This window comes from Geotrypetes seraphini, chromosome 1 (assembly GCF_902459505.1).
Source record: "Geotrypetes seraphini chromosome 1, aGeoSer1.1, whole genome shotgun sequence".
Classification (NCBI taxonomy): Eukaryota; Metazoa; Chordata; class Amphibia; order Gymnophiona; family Dermophiidae; genus Geotrypetes; species Geotrypetes seraphini.
In genome coordinates this window covers 163,903,761-163,926,014 of record NC_047084.1, presented here as the reverse complement: position 1 = coordinate 163,926,014, position 22,254 = coordinate 163,903,761, and the positions used below count along the sequence as shown (strand labels likewise).

The 22,254-nt window shown below is 44.3% G+C and overlaps 1 protein-coding gene across 3 annotated transcripts in view; it reads left to right on the top strand.

Moving 5' to 3' along the window:
- PLRG1 (pleiotropic regulator 1) overlaps positions 1-22,254 on the top strand; it is a 104,413-nt gene that overhangs the window by 15,945 nt on the left and 66,214 nt on the right. For 2 of the 3 annotated variants that reach the window (XM_033941078.1, XM_033941068.1), the window contains 4 exons: positions 6,857-6,990; positions 14,533-14,586; positions 16,552-16,645; positions 19,667-19,742. In XM_033941078.1, the coding sequence (XP_033796969.1) occupies positions 6,857-6,990; positions 14,533-14,586; positions 16,552-16,645; positions 19,667-19,742 (358 nt within the window). The remainder of the gene's footprint in view (positions 1-6,856; positions 6,991-14,532; positions 14,587-16,551; positions 16,646-19,666; positions 19,743-22,254) is intronic. The other variant, XM_033941086.1, reaches the window with a different exon arrangement.

Sequence of the window (22,254 nt, the reverse complement as noted above, 5' to 3'; positions counted from 1 at the left end):
TTTTACTCCCGATATTTCCTGGTTCCGAAGAAGACGGGCGATCTGCGGCCCATTTTGGACCTTCGAGTCCTCAACAAGTTTTTGGTCAAGGAGCGGTTCCGTATGCTGACCCTTGCCTCTCTCTATCCCCTCCTCGAGCAGAACGATTGGTTATGCTCTCTGGACCTCAAGGAGGCCTACACTCACATCCCGATTCATCCGGCCTCCCGCAAGTTCCTCAGATTTCGGGTGGGACATCTACATCTGCAGTATCGAGTGCTTCCATTCGGCCTTTCCTCTTCGCCCAGAGTCTTCACGAAGTGTCTGGTGGTGGTGGCCGCTGCACTCCGGAACATGGGTCTCCAGGTGTTTCCATACCTCGACGACTGGCTCATCAAGGCCCCGTCGGCCCCAGAGGTCATTTCGGCGACCTTGACTACGATTTGTTTTCTGCAGAACTTGGGCTTCGAGATCAACTTTCCCAAGTCACATCTTCAGCCCACCCAGACTCTCCCCTTCATCGGGGCGGTCCTGGATACCATCCAACTTCGAGCGTTCCTTCCTCCTCAGCGCATGGATGCTCTTCTTCTACTCTGCCAGTCGGTGTCTTCTCGCCCGTCCGTCTCAGCGAGACACATGATGGTCCTCTTGGGTCACATGGCATCCACAGTTCATGTGACGCCTTTTGCCAGACTACATCTCAGAATTCCTCAATGGACCTTGGCATCTCAGTGGACTCAGGTGTACGACCCATTGTCCCGCCACATTGTAGTCACTCCTGCTCTACGGCAGTCTCTTCTCTGGTGGATGACCTCTTCGAATCTATCCAGAGGTTTGCTGTTTCACTCTCCTCCCCACCAGAAAGTTCTCACGACCGATTCATCGAACTATGCATGGGGAGCTCATCTGGATGGTCTTCGCACTCAGGGGTTCTGGACCAGTGCGGAACGACTACATCAAATCAATCTTCTGGAGCTCAGAGCCATCTTCAATGCTCTTCAGGCTTTTCAACATCTGCTTCACGACATGGTGGTCCTAATTCGCACCGACAATCAGGTCGCTATGTATTATGTAAACAAGCAAGGGGGCACGGGCTCGGCCTCCCTCTGCCAGGAAGCTCTTCGAGTCTGGGATTGGGCGGTCCGCCACAACACCTTCCTCAGGGCTGTCTACATTCAGGGGAAGGACAATGTCTTGGCAGACAAATTGAGTCGTCTTCTCCAACCTCACGAATGGACGCTCAATTCCAAACCCCTTCATCAGATATTTGCACAGTGGGGGACACCTCAGATAGACCTCTTTGCAGCCCCCCACAACTTCAAGCTGCCTCAGTTTTGCTCCAGGATCTACACTCCTCTCCGCCTCGAGGCAGACGCTTTTCTACTGGGTTGGGGGAATCGCTTCCTATATGCGTTTCCTCCTTTTCCTCTCATTCAGAAGACTCTGGTCAAGTTGAGATCAGACCATGCCACCATGATTCTAATTGCTCCTCGGTGGCCCAGACAACCTTGGTTCTCCCTTCTACTTCAACTCAGCAGCAGGGAGCCCATACTTCTTCCAGTGTTTCCTTCACTACTCACTCAACATCAAGGTTCACTACTTCATCCCAATCTGCAGTCCCTCCACCTGACAGCTTGGTTCCTTTCAACATAACTCCTCACCAGTTTTCTCAAGCAGTGAGGGAGGTCTTGGAGGCTTCCAGGAAGCCTGCTACTCGACAATGCTACTCCCAAAAACGGACTAGATTCTCCTCCTGGTGTATTTCCAATGCCAAGGAACCTCAGCGAGCTTCCCTTTCTTCTGTATTGGACTACCTTCTACACCTATCTCAGTCTGGTCTCAAGTCTACCTCCATACGAGTCCACCTGAGTGCTATTGCGGCTTTCCATCAGCCTCTACAGGGGAAACCTTTGTCTGCTCATCCTGTGGTTTCCAGATTTATGAAAGGTCTTTTTCATGTCAACCCTCCTATCAAACCTCCTCCTGTGGTTTGGGATCTCAATGTTGTCCTGTCTCATCTCATGAAGCCTCCGTTTGAACCTCTCAACAAGGCTCCACTTAAGTATCTCACCTGGAAGGTGGTTTTTCTGGTGGCCCTCACGTCTGCTCGCCGGGTCAGTGAGCTTCAGGCCCTAGTGGCGGATCCACCGTTCACTGTATTCCATCATGACAAGGTGGTTCTTCGTACTCATCCGAAATTCCTGCCTAAAGTGGTCTCTGAATTTCACATCAACCAATCCATCGTGCTTCCAGTGTTCTTTCCAAAGCCTCATTCTCATCCTGGGGAAGCTGCTTTGCACACTCTGGACTGTAAACGTGCTTTAGCTTTCTACTTGGATCGCACAAAGCCTCACAGAACTGCTCCTCAACTTTTCGTCTCCTTTGATCCAAACAAGTTGGGACAACCTGTATCGAAGCGCACCATCTCTAACTGGATGGCGGCTTGTATCTCTTCCTGCTATGCCCAGGCTGGATTATCCCTTCCCTGTAAGGTCACAGCCCATAAGGTCAGAGCAATGGCAGCCTCTGTAGCCTTCCTCAGATCGACACCGATTGAGGAGATTTGTAAGGCTGCCACTTGGTCCTCGGTTCATACATTCACCTCTCATTATTGTCTGGACACTTTTTCCAGACGGGATGGACAGTTTGGCCAAACAGTGTTACAAAATTTATTCTCTTGAAATTGCCAACTCTCCCACCATCCCATTGGGGTTAGCTTGGAGGTCACCCACTAGTGAGAATACCTGCCTGCTTGTCCTGGGATAAAGCAATGTTACTTACCGTAACAGTTGTTATCCAGGGACAGCAGGCCGCTATTCTCACGTCCCACCCACCTCCCCTGGGTTGGCTTCTCAGGCTAGCTACCTGAACTGAGGAGACGGGCCCGGTACATCGGGCGGGAAGGCACTGGCGCATGCGCGGTGCGGGCATCTCGAAACTTCTAAGTTTCTTCAAGCAAGACATGCTTTCAAGATGTCCGTGTCGGGGCTCTGTCGGATGACATCACCCACTAGTGAGAATAGCTGCCTGCTGTCACTGGATAACAACTGTTACGGTAAGTAACATTGCTATTCAGGTACTCAAGCATTTTCCCTGTCTGTCCCAGAGGACTCGCAATCTATCTAATGTACCTGGGGCAATGGGGGAGATTAAGTAACTTGCTCAGGGTCACAGGAGCAGCGTGGGTTTGAACGCACAACCTCAGGGTGCTGAGGCTGTAGCTTTAACCACTGTGCCACACTCCTATTCTTCCTAACCCCCACTTACAACTACCTCACTACCCTGTAAACTGCCATAATCCCCAAACACCACTCCTGCAACTACTATACTACCCTGCATATAGCTCTTTCACCCACTGTTTGCCATTCCAAAAAATACTTCCCCCAACCGCCCTGCTTCGTTGTAAACCACCCTACTTGCAGCTGTCACAGCAACAGAATTTTACATTAATGTGCAGAAGGTAGAGGGATGGTAACATGTCATTTTTAAACTTTTACACTTCTGTGCAGTTCTGTAGTCCCCTTCTGTTTTGAGTGAGCCTGCCCTGCCTGATTCCACTTGTAACTAGCAGCTAATGGAAAGGTAATGTTCGGTAATCTTGTTAAATATTACCTTCATTAGCTTTATTAAGTTTTTACTGTATAGTTAAGGAGGTCTTTTACTAAGGTGCGTTGGCCTATTTAGTGCATGCTAAATGCAAACGTGTCCATAGAATATAATTTATTTATTAAATTTTCTATACTGTTCTCCCAAGGAGGGGGGCGTGTTAGCATTTAGCGCACGCTAAATCAGCTAGTGCGCCTTAGTAAAAAACCTCCTCAACTATTTAGTAAAAACCTAATAAAGTTAACATATTTAACAAGATTACATATCAAATAAAAAAACAAAATAATTTTCAATAAAATTTGAAGCTGAGAAATCCTAATTTTCCAATTCTTAACAAGCTTATGAATAGCCAGAAACTGAATAAATAAATATAACAATTTAAATGAGATGTTTTTGTAAAGTTGACATAAACATAGAGTGCAAGAAGGTCTCTAGAGCAGTGTTTTTCAACCTTTTTTGGGCAAAGGCACACTTGTTTCATGAAAAAAATCACGAGGCACACACCACCATTAGAAAATGTTAAAAAATTTAACTCTGTGCCTATATTGACTATATATAAAGTAATTCTCTTGAATAGGAATCAAATAAACACAAAGAAAGTATTTTATTCACTGTCAGTTTAATTTCCATCCTATAAGTTCACATATAATTTTTCTTTTTTCAACCATCTTTATTTTCTCTTCTTTATTAATTTCCAGGTACTTTAGTTAGATTGTGAGCCTTCGGGACAGTAAGGGAATTTTTTAAGTACCTTCTTACTTCTCATTTATAATCTTAATGTATATTTTTTTCAAACCGCTTAGAACCTAACGGATGTAGCAGTATATAAGAAATAAATTACATTACATTACATATTAAGTAAACAGAATAGTGAAAAATTATAAAATACTTTATTCAGTGCGAAACCTGGGCCTGTTTGGCTGAACACAAAGCTGATATTCTGGCTGGAATCGAAGAAAGACACACACATAGCTCTTCGTCAACAGCCGTTCCCTTCACCGCCCCGTCACCGTCACCGCCATCCCTTTCACCGCCCCGTCACCGCCACTGCCATCCCATTCACCGCCCCGTCACCGTCCCCGCTGCATCCATATAAGCCTTAGTACTGTAATATTTAGCTTATTCCTTTCTTATAAATCAAAGTTCCTGCTGCTGAACAAGAGAAAGAGATGTTCAGCTGGCAGGGCTTTGTTTATAAATTTTTATCAACACAACTAATATACTATTTTATCCTAAAGCAAAAAATAAATAAATAAATATAATTTTTTTTTCTACCTTTGTTGTCTGGTTTCTGCTTTCCACATCTTCTCATTCAATTCCTTCCATCCACTGTGTGTCTTCTCTCTACGTCTTCCATTTGCTGTTACTGTGCCTCTCCCTTCACCCCCCCCCCCAATTGGTCTAGCACCCATCTTCTTCCCTCCGCTCCCCCATAGTCTGGCATCTGTCTTCTTCCCACTCTGTCTTCCACATTTCCCTTCGGGGTCTGTTCCTCTCCACCCTCCTTCAATGTCTGTCCTATTCCTTTCCACCACCACCCTTCCCTCCCTCCTTTACCATCTGTTCCTTTCTACTACCCTTCAGCTCCTCTCACGTGGCTTATCTATCTACCTTCCTCCCTCTTATTTTCATGGCACGTTACAATGTAATTTGTGCAAGCCACTGGAGCCTGCGAGCTCGGTCCCTGTCCCATCCCCACAAACCATCTCGCTTCTGTACTCCTATTTTCTCCATTTCTAATATCTCCCCTATGTATCTGTCATTGCCCCCCCCTGTGTCCATATACCATCCCCATGACATGTCCCCTTTATGTCTCTGTCCCTATGCCCCATGCACATAATTTCCCCTCTTTCTGTTACCTTCCTGTGTCCAGATTTCCCCTATCTTCCTCTTCTACCAGTGTGTCTCTTCTTTTCAACCCCATCTAGCTTTTTTCCCTCTTTCTTGCCCCCCCCCCCTGCTTCTAGCATCTGGCTCACCTGCCTGTCCTTCCCTTTCTTTCCTGCTGTGGGTTTTTCTTTCCGTCTTCATCCCCTTGGCCCAGAATCCTTTTCCCTTTCACTCCCTCCTTCCAATTTGAGCCGGGAACACGAGCGATCGCACGGTCCCCGCAGCCACCACTCGCCTGCCCAATCGATCCTACTGTTTAGCCAGCTCTCTCCCTTTGCCTCACCTTAGTTTGTAGGTTTTGTTTTTCGGCGACATGCACGCTTTCCCAAAGAGCCGCGCACGCGCGGCTGCTCAGTGTTCAATCTTCTGCTCTGCTGCAACTTCCTGTTTCCGGTTGCGTCAGAGCAGAAGATCGAAACTGAACAGCAGCGGGGACCGGGGGAGTCTCATGGGAGCGCGTGCGGGACCCGGCCTGAGGCCTAATCAGTGTCTGCACTGTACGGCACACCAGGCAACATCTTGCGGCACACTAGTGTGCCGCGGAACAGCGGTTGAAAAACACTGCTCTAGAGAATGAACACATGCTGTCTTAAGGAAATCCTTTCTTGGATAGACACTGAATTCTCCCAGAAACAGTATTCTTATTATGAAAGGCCAGCGAGGGCAGAACTTTAGCCAGGACAAACTGGATCTACACAATGAGTGCAAGTAAAAAATGCTATTTGTTATAACTATCGGGTAAGAGTCCCCTTCCATTTACAGGTGGGGAGAGGAAATAAACACAAAATGATTTAGTTGTAATAAGATTCTCCAGTGGCTTGCTTCTGCAGGGCCACAAGTATACATTATTTTTCTCTCAGCACAAAAATACCCACTTTATCTCTGGCCTGGTTCTTTGGAGTTACCAGTATAGTCTCTAGCAGTTATTTGGGTCAAAAAATCCAAAGTTGCAAGGTTCTAAGTTGAACTTGGCCTACCTGACTAGCAGTTGCAGTTCACAGGGTAGCGATGGTGGAGACAAATGTAGTTGGTTATCACTGATTCCCTCTTTGCCTCGTTTAACCTATCTGTGCCCTAGGTTTTTATTTTTCCTGGATCATTTTCTACTGGCTCCACTCCGTCCTGTGTCATTTCCCCCTTGGATGGAACTATGGATTTTAAGGTAGCTCTGACCCTGGGAGAGCATATCTTTATTGGAAAGTGGCAGTGTCCTATAGACCACCTACATAGTCCTGCAGCCCTTTCATGTTTGAATGGAAGCTATATTTTGGTGCCTGTAAAGGAAGCAAAGAGAACAGCTTCTAATAAGTTAAATACCTCCTTTTAAAAACTAGAACTGAAGGACTGAATCTGGTGATTACATGTTATTTCCTGTTTGCAGTCACAAGGTGAAGATGGCAATTAAGCAGCACATAGAGTATGGGCCAGTACTGCACATGCCTGTCCAGAGGGAGGCTCGTGAAAAAGGACCCCACATTGTGGGTGACACCTACGAAGCTTATTCTGCAATGCATGGTTTGTTCAGATCTCATTGGTCATTCCTTCCTTTCCTCCCCCCAATCCTATTTCACTCCCCCCAAATCTGTTACTCAGTCCTGAGTATTTATTCTGTACTGTCTGACCAAAATCTTAAGAGAAGATTCAGAATTAAATGAAAGCTTTTTGATACATTTCTGTTCGCTCCTTAAGTAAATGTAGGGATATATTTCAGAGTTCTTGAAAAAAATATATGGAAAACGCCATGGAGAAAGCTCACTTGTAGCTTGTTCTAGTCCACCTGTTTACTTTACTTTTCTAACCAAAGCCTAAAGATTTTGTGAAAGATTTTTGACACGCAAGGAGTTTGAAACTAGTAAGCAATAGCAGTAATTTGGTTCACATGACTGTTCACAAGTTTTCAAATTTGTTAATTTGACTCCTTTGTGTCTTTACTACGAGGGTCATTTTTGATAGTTTTGATAGAACTTGAGTTTGGAAGTTTTGGGAAAGACATCTAGAAGTTCAGTAGAGAAAATGTCCATTTTCAAAACAGCAAGACGTGTATCCTTTTTTGGCCATTCTCAAAATATAAACATGTTCACATGAAAAATGCACAAAAGAAAGATTTTCAGACCTCAAAGCAGCCAGCTTTCTTAGCAAACTGTTCACAGAGAGCTGAGCACAGCAGAGGGGCAGTCTAGGGGGTACTGCAGTGTCTGTCACATTTCAAGTCCCAGGTACACATGTCACTATAAAATGCTTACAAGCTAAATGCCGAGCTGCCCATTCTAATCTTATGGGTGGCTCGGCATTTAGCTCACACTGCTCGGCAGCACAGTTTGATAAAAAGGAGTGTATGTGTGAATGTTTTCTGATCTCTAAACAACATGTAATATTAAAAGAAAGGGAACCTGAGTTTTAAAATTTCATTTATTTAAGGAACAAAGTTATCCAATACCTGTGTTATCTACGTGAAAAAGTATCTGCCCACTAAACATAGCGCAAGTCACTATAATAACTTATAGTGCAATAGATGTTTCATTCTGGACTGTAGGGTATTCTCCTCATGCTCACGAGCTATGCAGAAAGAATCCATTCCAGGTTTTCAACTCCTCCAGAGAGCTCTGCTGCCTCCTTCAGTTTTTCCTGCTGCACATGAGCCAGAAGTGTCTTTCTGATCTACTCTGTATTTTATTATTATTATTATTATTGCTATTTTTATGGGTTTTGTGCCTATTGATGTACCATAGCTCCCCAGTGTGGAGGAGAAAGCTCTGCCTGTGTGGAGAAGAAGCAAACTTGGGTCTGCAGCCGGCAGACTAATCCCTTGGGGACCTGTTTGGCCTGCCTGCAGAAAACATGGAGCTCAGTGTCCATATCCCTAGTAGCTTAGGTCGCCTACTGAATTGCAAGGGTTTGAGTTCAAGCTGTTAGGTGTCTGCAGGGGGCTCAAAGGGGCTGACAATCCTATTTTTGAATATTTCTGTCATATCCTGGAGGGTCTGAGGTTTTTTTTTAACTTTTAGTTAAGTTGTTTTTGAGCTGGTTTTTTTGGTACCAAAACACTGCCACGACAAGCATCTTGGATTTCCCAATTCTCCAGATCTTCAGATTGTCTCATTTTGCCTCAAAACTGGCAGGGATGGAGGCTAGAGGTCTGCACGGGAACGGGGATCATGGGAATCCCGCAGGGATCCCCCTAAGGTCAATGGGACTCCCACGGGGACCCCTCCCAGGTCTCGGCTTATTCCATTTCAGCCTGCAGAATGCTCTGGATCAGACAATGGGTAGGAGCTTCTGCCTTCAAGGCTACCCTCAGCAGGACTCCCTCTCAAAGGACAGATGTTGTTTGGAAAGGTCTAGATGACCTGATAGCCAGCGTGGCAGATTGATGGCCCAAATCTCTGCATGACAGTAGACTAATATTTGTAATTCCAGACACTTTCGACAGTACTCCAAGAGGAGCCTCAGCTCAGAGGTCCTATTAAGGATCATGGCAGAGATTCACAGGACCTAGGCAACGCCAGGCTTCTGGTTCTTGTCCTGCTTCAACCTCCAAGAAGAACTATGACACCAGGGTCGTAGCATTTCTCCTGAGGATAGATGAAAGGCTTTCAGTGTATGCAAAGGTCTGGGCACAGATCTCATAAGACTGCTGGCTGTCGGAGATCATTTGGGGAGGGTACAAGCTCGATTTCAAACATCTCTTAACAGACTGGTTTGTGGCATTCCTGGTGGGGCACCTAGAAATGGCATGCAGGATCTTAGCAACAGTACAGAGACTTGTAGAAATTCAGGCCATAGAACCAGAATCACCGTACATTACATGAAGGTGCATTTGGATCCAAGATGGCCGCGAGTGGTTGAATTTCGGAGCGTCTCCTGAGCGTTCGGTAGATATTATAATTTACCTTGTCTGGATATTCAGCTTGCTCTGAAGATTTCCTCATGCCTAAGAGGAGAGGGAGAAGTGCCGCCGGAGCCTCGCGGCGTTCTGTAATTCCTCCTCCTCTCACTATTGAGCGCCTATTGACGCGGCTTCAGCGGGAGCCTGCAACTTCGGGGAATCGCCCGCAGGACTTGGCGGTACGGGGTGACGCCACCAGAACCCAGGGGCTAGAGGTTACGCTGAGCCCGGAAGAAAGAGATACTCCCCCCCAACCGCAGCATACTAGCTCACCGCAGGCACAAGGCACGTCCATAGAGGCAGTGCCGGTAGCCCAGGAGGCTGGTTCACCTTTGAGCGATGTATTAGAACTATCAAAAGACTTTTTAAGTCTGGAGAGAGATACTGCGGCTGGAACATCAAAGGAAAGGGAGACACAACAAGACTTGATTACTGCAAGTATGGCAGGTGAGACTTCCTTCTTTTTGGTTGAAAAACCCACTGAAATTACAATGGAGTCTCTCTGGGACTTAGTAGTCAAACTGGGAAATACACTGACTCCACAACTTAAAGCACTAGAAATGAAAGTTGATAAGCAGGAACAAGAAATGACTCAAATGCAATCAGAATTGACTATAGTCAAAGCTACCTCAGACAAAAATAAAAATGAGATAGTAGGGGTCAAACAAGTACAAGAAACTATGATTAGAGATAGTACAAATATCAGGATGAAACTGGAAATGATTGAAAATGGCCAACGAGCCAATAATTTGCGGTTCCTAAACTTTCCCAGGATACCTTCTATGTCTCCTAGGGAAATGTTAAAAAAATACTTCTTGGAGATTTTCTCAGTTTCAGAAGAATTAATTCCACCATTTACACAAGTATTTTACCTGCCTGATAGAAAATTGGATCAGCAATTGATCAACGAGCAACAACAGGAATCAAAATTGGACATTACTACATTACTGGAAAGTTCAATGAAAGAATTAGTTAAACCTGCGACATTACTGGTAACAGTTGTATTGATGCCAGACAAGAACTGGATTATGAAAATGTTCTTTAAAAATAGAACTAAAGAGTTCTTGGGTCAGAAAGTACAAATTTTTTCTGATGTTACCAAAGAGACTCAAAAACGAAGAAAGCAGTTTTTGTTATTAAAATCTGGTGTAATTTCAGTGGGAGGGAAATTTTTCCTTAGATTTCCTTGCAAATGTATTGTTCATTATGGTTCTGATAAATATGTTTTCTTTGATCCGACACACCTAACCAAATTTGTGGCATTGAAACGTCTTGAGAAAGGTGAAAAAATAGAAGTAACAACACAAATACATGATTAGCTCCCCGCGATTTCATCCATTTAGATTTTCTTAAGTATAAGATTAATCTTGATCTTTTTGTTTTAATCCACCCTATTGAAGTCTAGGATCCAATTATTGTGGACTAGAGATTGTCTTTATAAGGAGAAGATGTTATGATATTTAATATCTTCTATATCGTATTGTAATTTGTTTTCTTTTTCTTTATGTGTATTTAAAACAATCTTACTGTACAAGATGTAAATGCTTGGGAATAATGTATAAAATTATAAATAAATAATAAAAAAAAAAAAAAAAAAAAGAACCAGAATCACCAGAAGAATCAGGCTTGGGCAGATTCTCTGTATACTTCATAGTGCCCAAGATAGGCTAAGAAAATTGAAGACCCAGTCTAGATCTCACACACGTCAATGAGGCCCTGAAGACTCTACCCTTTTGCATGAAGACAGTGCGGTCAGTAAGCACAGCGATAGCTCTGGGAGAATTTCTAGCTTCCCTAAACTTAATGGAAGCTTATCTGCATGTTCTTGTTTCAGGAGCTCAGGAGGTTCCTGATAGTCCAAGTGCTGGAGAGCCATTATCAGTTCTCGACACTCCTGTTGGTCTGGCAATAACACCCCACACGTTCACGGTGGTGGTTGCAAAGGTACATCTCCGAAGGGCAGGATTGCAAGTGCATCAATACCCGGGCAACTGGTTGATCAAAGCTCCATTTTTCTGAGAAGGAGAACAGGCAATGACTCAAGTGGTCCATGTCTTACAGAGCCTGGGCTGGATTGCAAATTGTCAAAAGAGCCAACTGGTTCTATTTAACATGGTGGAAGGCTGTCCTGGCCCACCACTGGCCTACCAGGTATTATGGTAGGCCTGGCGGAGACCTGCAAGGCATTAGGAGGGAGGAAAAGAGGGAGGGGGCAGGGTGCAGGGGAGGGAGTGGGGCTGGGGGCAGGGTAGGGTACTTGAACATTAACCCACCCACCTCCCTGTTTATATTTGAGTCAACCTTTTTTCCTCTTTTTGGAGGGGTGAGGGGGAGAAAGGTTACTTCTGTTTATGTTTGGGTCGGCTCATATTTGAGTTTATGCAGTATTTTTCCAAATATGCATAGAAGGTCAAGCCTTTATGACAATTTTTGAGTTTTATATCAAGCCAATTAAAGATATTTTTTCATATGCCAATTAATATTTTTGATATGCCAATGAAGATACTAGATCAGGGGTGGGCAACTCTGGTCCTCGAGGGCTGGAATCCAGTTGGGTTTTCAGGATTTCCTCAATGAATATGCATGAGATCTATTTGCAGGCACTGCTTTCAATGCATATTCATTGGGAAATCCTGAAAACCTGACTGGATTCTGGCCCTCGAGGACCGGAGTTGCCCAACCCCTGTACTAGACCAATTGTCCAGCATTGTCATTTGTCACTGCGTCCTTGGATAATTTTGGCAGCGCTTACCACTCCTGAGAAGATTCACCACTGTTCCAAGTATTCTTCATTTGAAGATAATTTTCACTGTGGTTCATTGGAATCGCAGAGCATTAGAAATGATTTTATTACCCTTTCCAAACTGATATATTTCAACAATTTTTTCTCAATTCTTCTGAAATTCCCTCTGATTGTGGCATAGAATTCCTGTAGAAATTTTATGGTAGAAACTTTACTCTTGCAGTAAAGTTCAAAATATAGCGGGGTTTAAATTCAACAGAGTTGGCAAATCAGGCCATGTTTAATCAGCTGAATCTAATTACTGTATATACTCAAATATAAGTCAATCCGAATACAAGTCGAGACCCCATTTTTCCCCCCAAAAAGGAGGAAAAATAGCTGACTCGAATATAAGTTGGGTGGAAGTTGGGCGGCTTAATATTCAAATGCCCTGCCCTGTCAGGCTCTGCACCCAGCTCCCTTTCTACCAGTCACTGCACCCAGCACCCTTCCCTCCCTCCCCTGTCAGGCATTGCACCCAGCCCCCTGCCTTCCTTCCCTCCCTCCCTTGTCAGACTCTGCACCCTGCCGCCTTCCCTGTCCTAGCCTCATACCTCTACTGCTGATCGTCGGTGAAGGTGCAGTGGGAAGGAGTGAACTTCCCAAGTTCCTGCCCCGCTGTTAACTGGCTGCCGTGAGTATCTTTGGCTGCTGAGAAGCACGAGCAGGTGCGCAATTTGGTGCTGCTGCTCAGTGCTGAGCACCTTCCTTAATGGATCCTAATCGGCAGTAGAGGTATGAGGCTAGGCCAGGGAGGTATGAGGCTAGGATAGCGAGGGCGGCAGGGTGCAGAGCCTGGCGGCAGCCTGCAATAATTTTGGAAGAGGGTGTATTGACTCGAATATTAACTGGGACCCCCATTTTTGAGCCCCAAAATCCCAGTTTATATTCAAGTATATACGGTATCAGTTAAATTTGGTCAATTAGTAGATTGAGAACAAAGGGGATAATTACTTTTTCACATGGGTGTTGAATAACTTTGTTCTTTAAATAAATAAATGAAGTAATAATTTAAAAACTGCATTGTGTTTACTTGGGTTCCCTTTGTTTAATACTACATTTTATTTAAACATGTGGAAATATTAGTGATGTAAAAATATTTGTTATTGATTTTTTTAAACCTCATCCTGATATTCAGAAACCATTCAGTGTGACAGATGCAATAACTATGGAAATCAATGTACAGTGGTGCCTCACACAACGAACTTAATTGGTTCCAGGAGCAAGTTTGTTATGTGAAACGTTCGTTATGTGAAACGCGTTTTCCCATAGGAATACATGTAAAAAAAAATAATTCGTTCTGCAGCATAAAATATGCTAAGATGACATAAAAAAGATAAATTTTTTGTTATTATTTTTATTTAGATACATCTAAAAACATACATCTCCCTGTCCTTTTACTTCCACTATCTTCTTATCCCATCTCTATTCCCTTTTGTCCCTCTCCCCATGATCAATCATCTCACCACCTCTCTCTGCCCTCACCCTCAGGGTTCAAGATTGCTTCCACTCTTTTTCCTGTTGTTCTCTCTGCCTGTCACCCTATGATTTAGCATCCCTTCTGCCCTTGTCCAATATTTCCCCTTCTCTCCCTCCCTCTCATCCCCTGCTCCAACATGTGCTTTCAGCGGCCTTCTCCCCCCTTAAGCGTCTTTTCTTCTCCACTCCACCTTTCCTCCCTCCCTGCCTCCACCTTTGTGGCGCTTTTGCACCCGACCGACAACAGAACAGGCCCGGTCGGACAAATCTCCCTGTCCTGTAGCCGCGAATCTAAATTACCTTCTTACAGCAGCTGGATTATTGAAGCTGCTGTAAGAGGTAATTTAGATTCGCGGCTACAGGGCAGGGAGGTTTGTCGGCCGGGCCTGTTGTCGGTCGATCGGGGGACCTGACCAGCTGTGCACATTCTTCGGGGCGGACCGCCCCCTCCCCCCTCTCCCCTCTTTCGTTCGCCATTGCCTTCTTCCTACCTGCCCTGCCGCAGCCGCACACAGCCGACCGGAAGTCTTCCTGATGTCAGCGCTGACGTCGGAGGAAGGGAGGGCTTTGCTTAAGCCCTCCCTCCGACGTCAGCGCTGACATCGGGAAGATTTCCGTTCGGCTGTGTGCTGCGACAGGGCAGGTAAGGAGAAGGAGACTACCCTCGACCAACCCCGCTGCGATCCAACCCCGCAGGAACCCCGGAAGGATGCAGCTCGGGCGACTTCGTTGTGTGAAACGAAGTACGTTATACGGATCACGACATAAAGTTCGTTGTGCGCAGCGTCCGCTGTGCGAGGCGGCCGTTATGCGAGGCACCACTGTACTTGAGAGTATCCCAGAGAGTTGTCTGTCTGGGGGTTTTGGCTAGTAAATTGCCTCTCTTTGTTTTTTGTTGTTTTTTGTAAAGGACATGAGCCTGACTATGTAGTAACTGGCACACATCCATACCCATCTGGCCCAGGTGAGTAGATTTGTTTCTGGTTTTATATTTTATTAGTTTCATTACAGATGCACCTAGCATTTTTATCTCTTGTATATTAGAAAACAAGTATGTACTATATTCCCTGGATCATAGTTATAAATTCCACTGTGTTCAGATTTTACCCACCAGCTTTCTCCACAGTTGAAGTATGTAAAATATTAGAGATTTGTTACTGCATTTCCTTTGCAAAATTACTAGTCCCTACTGTTCCTAGGAGAACACATGGATCAAAAGGTGCAACCACAGAGCCGCTGGACTTAAAAATGGCTTAAAGCAGAAATACAACTCTAAATCTTAACTAGGACTAGGGGACTCGGTGCCAGATCAAGTGGTAAAAGCAATTAATGTAGCTGAGTTTAAAAAATGGTTTTGACAAATTCCTGGAGGAAAAGTCCATAAACCATTACTCTAGGTGTTCAATCCCTTCCCACAATCTGGAAGTTGCAGAAATCCCAACACTTTTCTGAGCATGTGCTCCTTCTACCTTAGAGAGTGAGTTAGAACCCCTACAGTTTTCAATTTCTTCAAGCAATCCATACAGAAGTCTTTTGGATATGATCTGCATCTTTTTTTTATTTTTTTCACTTAAAGTTTGTTTTTTTCGGTGCCATGAGACCCCATGTGGGGTCCTCTGCCGGAGAAAAGGACGCAGTCCTATGGAGCTAGACTGCTGCTTCACAGAAAAACTTCAGTGAATCTGTGGAGCCAGCCTGCTTGTGCCACCCTTCTCATACTTCTTTGATGTTAACCGCCTGGAACTTTGTGGATGGGCGGTATACAAGAATAAATTTATTATTATTATTCCTCTGGGAGTTTGCTTGCCCTCTGACCCTGTCAGGGATATAACCGCAGGCTATATGCATCCTGAGTAAAATATCCCTTTGGGGCAAGCTGCATTTCCAACCCCAGTTGCGTGGAGAGGTATCCGATGGGGCAGTCCGAAGATCTTCAAGTTTGGTCATTTGGAACAGTTCCTGAATCCTATTCCTCCATTCAGCTGCAGTGTGGCAGAGCTGGCAGGCAGGCAGGCACTACACAGACAGTAAATACACCTCTATTATTTCCTAGGGGAGCTTCAGGGGTGGTCTGTGGGACTCTGTAAAACTAATTTTTCATTATAGAGAATCACTTGGAGTGCTCATTTTAATATTAATGACCTCGTTGTACTGCATTTGCATGGCAATATCGGAGACTGCTAGAAAACTCGGAAAAGACCATGGTAAGCTGTTTTAATAATCCACCGCTAAAATACATGCACGGTTTAGCGAGCACATTAAAGTCACATGCTAGTTTTGGGAATCTTCCCTCTAGCGCAGTGTATCGCAAACTGTGTGCTGCGGAACATCAGTTTGTCTCCTGAGATTTCAGGTGTGCCGCGGTACACTGGGGAAGAGGAGAGATGCTGGCGCCAGCTGACTGTCTACAGGACATGCCTCTCATGAAGAGAGGCACGTTCTGTAAGCAATCTCCCGACGCCAGCACCCCTTCTCTCCAGCGCAGGTCCTTCTCTCAGCACAGGGCCTGTTTGAAGGGCCTTTGTGCATGCGCTGATGGCATGCGCCAGTGCACTTCCAGGTGTTTTGAGCCAGGGATTTAGTGTGCCCCAGCTCAAAAAAGTTTGCGAGACACTGCTCTAGAGTATGGAATCCTACAGGGACTAACAGAAAGAAGATTATCGAAGGTGAAAACCTAATCTTCTATTATATGAGCCTATAGTGATGATTCAGTTATCAGTGAAAAGGAAGACACAAAAGCCAGGTTTTAATCCCTTTCTTGAACAGGTGTTAACCTACCTAAAAAATCAGATTAGAGCAAGATTATTCCAGAGTTGATAGAGACAACTAAAGTAAGAAGAAATTGCCTTACAATTGTGTTTTCTGAAACCTATGTTGCTAGTACTGCTGCTTTGATTTCTCTTTGCGTTTCTGTTCTTGATTTCACCAGGTGTGGCTCTGACAGCAGATACTCAGATCCAGAGAATGCCAAGTGAGTCAGCTGCACAGTCCCTGGCTTTGGCACTTCCTTCATCCCAGTCCAGGTATAGAGTTTTACCAACTTTCACATTTCATACAAATGAAAGAAATGCATGTGGAGTGTTTTGCTGTCTTGCTCGAAAACTGATTGAGTGTGAATCTCTAGGGTTTCCTTTAAATGCTTTTAGGTTCTATGGAAACTCAGAACCATCAGAAAATACTTTGATGCGCCATCCTTCCGCTTACTGGTTCAATCTTCCATCCTGAGCTTGCTCAATTATTGCAACATTATTTACTTGGGTTCCTTCAAAAAAAACATTCTAAGACTGAGTCATTCAAAATTCGGCATTTCGACTGATCTTTAGGCTGAAAAAATGGGAACACATAAGCCCCTACTATCAAAGACTCCATTGGCTGCCCCTAGAGGCGCGAATCCTGTTTAAGTTCGCTTGTCTATGTTATAAATCAATATTTGGTCTGGCCCCCACCTACCTGGTTTCCCACTTCAATCTGGCAAGTTATCTTAGGCCCACACGAAGAATACATTTGTTCACCTATCCGACAATAAAAGCCTGCTACTACAAAAGATTCTTGGACAGAACTCTTGCCTTCCAGGCAGGCAAATGGAACGACTGGCTTAGTAACGTTTTCACGCTCTCTTCATCCTACTTCAATTTCAGAAAACTATTAAAAACGAGTCTGTTCAATCGATTTGTTAACTAAGAATCTACTCAGCACTGCTTATTCAATCCAGTAACCCTAAGAACTTTATAGCTTTCACATTCTTTATTATGTAAGATTGTTTTGCTGTCTTTGATTGTAACCTCTTCGCTGATTGTCCAGCGCCTCTTGCTGTAAACTGCCTCGAACTTATATGGCTTTGGCGGTATATAAGAATAAAATTATTATTATTATTATTAAATGTGCCTGCCTAACATTTAAGATCTTGCATGGCACTCTTCCCCCTTTAATTCCTCTATCCTGGAACTCTGTGAGACCTGATATTACCAGATCTATCCAAAAACTTAAATTATCTTTCCCCTTGTTAAAAGGCGTTATCTATATTGGAAAATTAGGGAAATCTCTCTACTTTAAAATTACTGAGCTTTGGAATAACTTTCCTGTCCAGCTGTGTAATTTGGGCTCTTTCCAATTATTTCGAAAACATCTGAAAACGTGGCTATTTTCAAAAATGTAAATTCTGCTGCTCTCTATATAACCACTAATTCTATTATATTTTCCTTTCTTAAACTCTTGTAAACCATGTCGAGCTCTATCCTTATAAAGAAGATGCAGTATATAAGCTTAAGGTTTAGTTTAGTTTGGTATGAATGAGGAAATGAAAAGGATTCTTAGAGTGCCTGCATAGGTCTTTCCTTTTTATTTATGGAGTTCCTTTTCTTAATTTGAGCTATTTAATGTGAGCTGCTCTGGTCTGACAAAAGTTGGGCGGTATAATCCTTATTCAAAATACTGAATTTCATCTAGCTATAAAAAATTCTTAGGGCATCTAGGTCTACCATGGCCCCAAATGACCTTCTGCCATCTTCTTTTCTAACATCAAATTCCACAGCATCTAGTCAGTAAAGAAATCTGAACAAAACAGTGACCTCACTCTTTATAAGACCTTCAGAAATGGCACTCACATAGGATAAGTTCCTCCCATAGAATATCCACCGCTAGCCTCTTCATCAGTCATTATTTCTTTACAAATGTCACATTTTTTTTTTCTCCGATGTATTCTCTAAATTTACATAAGTAAAAATAGTTCACAATTTATTCATACTATTTGATGGCAGTTGTATTCCATCACTAATTTTTAGAGGAATCTTATGTAGCACAAGGCTTAAGCTGCCATCTTGTCAGCTTCTTCAATATCTCCCCTATTAGATAATTATTCATATCTACTCAAAAATTTGTGGCTATAAACTTAATGCTACTAAGTCAGAACTAATGTCCTTAAACTGTCCTGATCTGAAAAACTCTTTAGCTCACTTCAACTTTAAATGGTCTACCAATCATGAATCCAAATCTCCAAACTCTGATAATCTTTAGCGATTGCCAAAGAGTTAAGAAATAAATGGTCTCCATTATGGAATAAGAAACCTCTGAGAATAGCTCTGAAACGTATAAATATTCCAAACAAAATACAGGAGTTAATTTCCATAGTATATATGAATATCATATGGTGTTTCTAATGAGGCAAAATGAATTAAAGATAAAACATTCTCATCTTACCTACAGCGATAAAATCTGAGTTGGACAAATAGTTCCAATCATCACTGCAATATTTATCATGGAATAACATGATTATTATAATTCTGATGATATTATAAAACTTACTCAACTATCTTTTAAAGAAATTGACAAATTTAGTTCTAAATTTTGGGACAAATCCATATTCTTTAGCACTCTCCAGACCAGTAGAGGTTAATCTTTACGAATGGTATATATCCAGTCATGACCAGCAGGTGGAGACTGAAAACAAAACAGTGGAATAGTACATAAGATAGCCCCTTCTCTATTCTCTATGTTATTGGTACCCACATGTACCAAGACAGCAGACTCCTCCCTAGCACTGTCTAAAATCTTATCTAGGTGACGTGTGAGGTCTGCCACCTTCTCACCAATCAGGCAAGTAACCAAGCGTTCATGTCCACTGGCCACCAAGCTACCTACAAGTCTAATGATCGAATCTCCCACTTAAACTGTATTTTGCAGTATTTTAGCAACTTAAGGGAGTCATGAGTATGTTAGTTACTAGTAATAGAGCTTTGTGGTATGTTCCATTCTGTAACTCAAGGCATGAGCAGTTTTTCAGGAGAACTTGGATATGAATCTTAGATGAAATGGGTGCAAATGTATTTGGCAGCTCTTCTTAATGGATAGCCTTAAAACCTGATTGGTTTGTGGGCCTTCGAAGTGAGTAATCTGTATCTAGTAATGAACTCTGTGTTTTGATTTTTCCTGGCATGAGGTCTGTACAGGGTGATCTGTGGTTGTATTTGTGAGCTCCTTAGACCTTTTATAGCTTTTGTCTGAGTGAGTTGTAAAGCTGCTCTTTTGCTTCTTTCCTGTATAAACAGATCAGATGCTCAGCGAACTGCTGCTGGTGTGGGGGACGTTTATAGACCACCGACACAGCCTTCTGGGCTTTCACTGGTAAGCTTCTCACTAACAGATAGCACCCTTGGATTTACACTGAGCTATTGGCTATTTAGTTATACATTCTTTAAAGAACAATTCTGTGCCTTCTCATACCAGGTCACTTAAGCTTTAATAGCATTCTTCATAGATAATGAAAGATTAGGTTTCTTACCACTGCTAATCTTCCTTCTTGTAAATCTCCTCTGGAGGCTGAACTCATGGGATCTTGTATCCTCTTTAGCCTCGGCTGCAGGGCTAATAAAACTTGTTCTCTCCCCTCTAGGCTAACTGCCTGGTAGCTTCCTGTCATACTCAGTTTGTCAAAAAGCCAGTTTCCCAAAAAGCCAGAAAACAGAAAAAGAGAAGAGAGGGTGCGGGAACTCCAGCTACCAGTCAATTCTGCTCATGAGTACATCAAACACAAGGAACCACAGCCAAAAAAAGCCAGTTGTTTCTGGGTTTTCTTTTTTTCTTTTTATTATATAAGAAATAGAAATTTGAACATGTACAAATTGCAAAACAGATAAATCCTAACATAGACACAGTCTGAAATTCAGATGGGGCCTCACCCAGGAACCCCGGCAACCCTTGAACCCAACATAAGGGAACATGTATGGAGCTCTTAGTGAGTCTGGTCAAATACAGTAATCCAGCTTACCAGTAACTGAAGAGGCAATCTGCGAATGGGACAAAACAGATGGGTGGGAGTTCAGACTCCAGAGGAGATTTACAAGAAGGAAAATTAGCAGAGGTAAGAAACCTAATCTTTCATTGTTGTACAATCCCTCTGGAAGCTGAACTCGTGGGACATATGAGAGCAGTCCCAATTCTCGGGGGGGGGGGGGGGGGCTGATGAACTTGCCGCCAGAACAGAAGCGTCAAAGGTCGTATCACCTCTAGCTGCTACATCAAGCCGGTAAAACCTTGTAAAGGTATGAAGCGAAGCCCACATGGCTGCCCTACAAATCTCAGGTGAAACCGCCAGAGTCTCTGCCACTGAGGAAGCCATGCCTCTGGTAGAGTGAGCCTTCACCCCAAGGGGAGGCTTCTTCCCTGCTGAAACATAGGCAGTGGAAATGGCCACACGTATCCAACACGAGATGGTATCCTGAGAAGCAGGCCAACCCCGGTACGTGGGGCCCGCTAGAACAAAGAGATGATCTGACAGACAGAAAACATTAGTGGTCTCTAGGTATCTCAAAAGGAGACGCACAGCCAGAGACCACAAAACATGGTCCTTAGACTTGGAACCCGAAGGATGAAAGGCTGGCAGCCGAACATCCTGGTTGACATGGAAAGAGGAAATCACTTCCGGAAGAAAGGAAGGCACAGTCCTCAAAATCACCGCTGACACAGTGATGCAAAGAAAAGGATCTCTGCACGACAGAGCTTGAAGCTCCGACACTCTCCACGCCGAAGTGACCGCCATAAGAAAAACAATCTTAATGGTAAGCTCTTTCAGAGAGATGCTATCTAGGGGTTCATAGGGTGGACGAGTCAGGGAACGTAGGACCAAATTCAGGTTTCACGTCGGCGGTCGTAAGGGAGGCCACAGCCTCTCAGTTCCCCTCAAGAACTGGACAACGTCTGGGTGAAATGCCAGAGAACCCCTGAACGAAGAGGGACCTAAACAAGAAAGTCCTGCAATCTGGACACAGAGAGAAGAGACTGCCATACCCTTCCTGAGACCAGCCTGCAGGAAGTCCAGAATATGAGCCACCGACGGTACCAAAGGGTCCACCTGAACCCCTGCATACCAAGCCTGAAAGCACATCCAGGTGTTTATGTAGGCCAATACAGTTGATTTCCACTTGCTCTTAAGGAGCGTGGCGACAACTGCAGAGGAATAGCCCCTTGCCCTCAAGGCCTCTTGCTCAAGCTCCAGGCTGTAAGACCAAAGTGGTCCGGATCTTGAAGTGTAATCGAACCCTGCGTGAACAACCTCTGATGGCAAGGAAGATGCAGACCCACTCTGAGCTCAACCTTGCAAGGTCTGCGTACCAAGGTCTTCTGGGCCAGTCCAGAGCCACAAGGATCACTGGACCCTGTGAGAGGACACCCGGCACAGCACACGCCCTATCATGGGCCACGGGGGAAAGACGTACAGAAGTCCCCCTTGAGGCCAAAGATGAACCAGAGTGTCGGGTCTTTTGCTGCCGACCTCCTATCGGCGGCTGAAGAACCTGTCCGCCTTCCCGTTCTTTGAAGACGCCATCAGATCGAAAGTGGAACGACCCCCAGTGGCGCACTATGGTCTTGAACGTGGGACTCAGATTTGGAATGTTTAGAAGACTTTTCCCAAGAGCTGCGCTTGTGTTTCGCGAAAGCATCCTCACTCAATTTTGGTGTCCCGGACGCTGGAATCGTGTCTCCAGCAGAATCAGAGGAAAGCAAGGCTCTCCGGAGGAGGATAGTGCAGAATCCACACATGGTTCACACCCCTCGTGGGCTGTGGTGCATGTAATACACGGCTGCGAATCTGCCAGCCATCCGCCACATTTACGGCATGAATCCATGCCATCCTGGC